Source organism: Mesitornis unicolor, unplaced genomic scaffold (genome assembly GCF_000695765.1).
Source record: "Mesitornis unicolor isolate BGI_N332 unplaced genomic scaffold, ASM69576v1 scaffold30238, whole genome shotgun sequence".
In the NCBI taxonomy this organism is placed as follows: Eukaryota; Metazoa; Chordata; class Aves; order Mesitornithiformes; family Mesitornithidae; genus Mesitornis; species Mesitornis unicolor.
Genome location: NW_010204351.1, coordinates 1 through 2,782, shown reverse-complemented (window position 1 = coordinate 2,782; position 2,782 = coordinate 1). Strand labels below are relative to the sequence as shown.

General features: G+C 56.6%; 1 protein-coding gene across 1 annotated transcript in view; it reads right to left on the bottom strand.

The window, feature by feature from the left end:
* Nucleotides 1-2,540, bottom strand: part of TXNIP (thioredoxin interacting protein) — a 3,043-nt gene extending 503 nt beyond the window's left edge. Inside the window, exons 1-6 of the mRNA XM_010191029.1 lie at nucleotides 2,291-2,540; nucleotides 1,227-1,299; nucleotides 975-1,122; nucleotides 569-671; nucleotides 200-456; nucleotides 14-93 (exon numbers count right to left, since the gene is read on the bottom strand). Of these exons, the coding sequence (XP_010189331.1) occupies nucleotides 14-93; nucleotides 200-456; nucleotides 569-671; nucleotides 975-1,122; nucleotides 1,227-1,299; nucleotides 2,291-2,540 (911 nt within the window). The remainder of the gene's footprint in view (nucleotides 1-13; nucleotides 94-199; nucleotides 457-568; nucleotides 672-974; nucleotides 1,123-1,226; nucleotides 1,300-2,290) is intronic.
* Nucleotides 2,541-2,782: the final 242 nt, after the last annotated feature.

The following is a 2,782-nucleotide window of genomic DNA, read 5'->3' as shown; positions in this document are numbered from 1 at the left end:
CGGGGCGCCCGTGCTGCCGACCCCGGGCCGCCTGCCGATGACGAGGGGCAGCTCCAAAATGATCTTCTTGGAGCCGGGGACGCTGACATAGATCTGTGGGGGGAAGAAGCAGAGTTTTAAGGGACGTCCAGGAACAAGAGGGGACAAAGTTACCCACTAACGAAGCGAGGCAGCGCTAACGACAACACACGGCGCTCACCTGCAGGAAATACTCGACGCGCAGGATGTTGCAGCCCAGGATGGACGGTTTGAGCTTCTTGACGCGGATGGTTTTGCCGCGCCAGGACTCGGACATCCCTGAGATGATGTGGTTGCCGCGGACGCAGGAGAGTTTCTGGGTGAAGACCTTGGTCTGCCCGTTGGCCAGGTAGGTGTGCTTGGACACGATGGCCGCCTTGGGCACCACGATGCGGGAGCACGTGTTCTCGAAGTCGGCGTTGATGCAGATGTCGTCACCTGTGGAGGGAACAGCGGTGGCGTTTAGAAAGGTCCCCAGCGTGTTTTAGGTGTGGACACCCCCATCGCGTGTCCCACCACCCCATCCCGTGAGGGGAGGACGGGCTCTCACCTTCACAAAAGCCCTTCCTGTCGATCTGCGCGCTGACCGACACACGGCCGTCGGGAATGAACATGCACGACACCTTCTTCTCCTTCTTGGCCGCCACCGGGGACTGCAAAGAAACCAAGTTGTTACTTGGGGGGAACCTGTCCCCTGCCCCATCCCGCTCCTCCCGCCTTGCAACACAAGCTTCGAGTTCCCCATGAGGCTCCGAGTGAAGCGAAAGCAGAACAAGCCTTGGTGTAGGTTTCTAGAAGCAACTAGAACTTCTTACCAACTAAGAACTTAATCCCTGCTCAGCAATAAAGCTTATTAGGGGAGCCTTAATGACAGAGGTCGCACTGACCCCACTGAAGGGCTTTTCTCTCTCGTAACACCTTGCCCAGCCCCTTGGAGAGAGGGAAGCAGCACCCACCAGCAATTCAGGAGTGTTCACGTCCACGGGATCCATCACTTCGAAGCGCTTCTTCACCTCCTGGGTGGGGAAGGACGGGCGCTCCAGGAAGGCTTTCACCCAATAATCCACACAGCCGTACTTGCCCTTGAAGGTGGTGCCCAGAGGCCTGTGGAAAGGGATGCTCGTTAGACACCTCTGAGGCAACACGAGAACTTTCATAGTAATCCAATCCCATTTCCTTTTAAGAGGCAGCACTCATCTCATACTCACCCCTGGGGAAGCTCGAATCCAAATTTGTACTCGTATTTGTTCCCAGGTCTGAGGATTACAGAGCCGTCATCATCTGGGAAAAGAAAAGGGGAAGGGAAGCGTCAGCTGAAGCTCCAGGGGTTTGTTCCTGATCCCCTCTCCTGCTTACACAGGCGCTGATGAAGCCGAGTGCTGCACAAGCTTGAGCTGTGTGAGCTGTTTGGTAAGAGCCGCCCACACCTGTGCCCCCAGAGCAGCCCCACAGCCCGGTGCCTCCTCAAGGCAAGAAGCACCACTCATTTAATTTCACTTCTCCTTTCAACATCCCCTGTGAGTCCAGAACACGATGTCCTGATGCGCCTTGGTCTCCGTCACCTCCTCGCCACACCCCACTTCCACTCCTTGGGAGTATCAAGCACCTACTTCTCCCCCCCAGCTATCTCCTTATCTCAGGACTTCACGTCACCTCGGTTATCTCCCAGGACACTTTGCCAAGTCTCTATCTCTTGCCTTTCCCAGCGCCAGCCAAACACAGAGGCTGCCGAAAGGAGCTCTCCATGGAGAGAGGACTCCTCAAATTGGGCGAAGGCTGCGCTCGTCACTCCCTGACCGCCACCAACACCTCCTGCCGCCGTCACACCCAGCCCAGGCCAATGCTAGGACTCGGTCCCTGCGGGCATAGTGCATCGCTGCCCATCCTGTGAGCCACACCAACACCCAACGGCTTCTGTGCACTCATCTGGCTTTTGTTTATGCTCTAGTTAAGACTCAGCAGCCCTCGGCTTTCAAACTCTGAACTTGACTTAGCCAAGCCCTGTTCTCCTCTGCCTGTTGGCAAGTTTCAACACATTTGCTTATTCCTCCCAACACTCAGCCACCATCCAGTCCTGCTTCCACCTCGGTGCCGAGTCCTGACACCAACAAAACTCCCTAACTCCTCACCACAGAGATAGCCCGGGTGAGGCGTACCCAAGGGGACGCAACCAAGAGACTCCCTCCAGCCCAGCAGGAAGAGCTGTGGTCACCAGACAGCTCAAGTCCTTTCCTCCCACCCAACTCCCTTTCTCCCAGCCCCAGCTCCTCACCAGTGGGCTGTTCCTCCAGGGTGAGGACATCCTCGAAGCGCAGGTACTCCATCTCCTGCCGGCACTGCTGAGGGCCCTTGGCCCAGTTGACTTTGGCCACTCCGCAGGCCTGCACCTTGACGGCGCTAACGCGAGTGACCTCGGCCACCTCCACCAACACGCGCCCGGCCACCTTCTCCCCGCTGCAGTAGATCTTCTCAGGCTCGCTGAAGGACATCACAAAGGTCTTCACCTTCTTGAACATCACCATGGCTGAGGTGAGTGTGGGGAAATGCTCTTGAGAAAGCAGTGAAGGGGCTGCACAAGGCAGTAACTGTGTTTTTTTCCTCGAGAAGAGGAAAAAAACGAACCCTGGAACAGGCTAATTTCAGTCAAAAAGGACAACTGAAGACTATGTTTCCTAGAGTTGAAAGTAAGTATTGCAGCTCCGCTCCGCACTACTTCCACTCCGCTCCAGTCGCTGCTCTCAGCGGGTTGAGCGCGGCCCCAGCC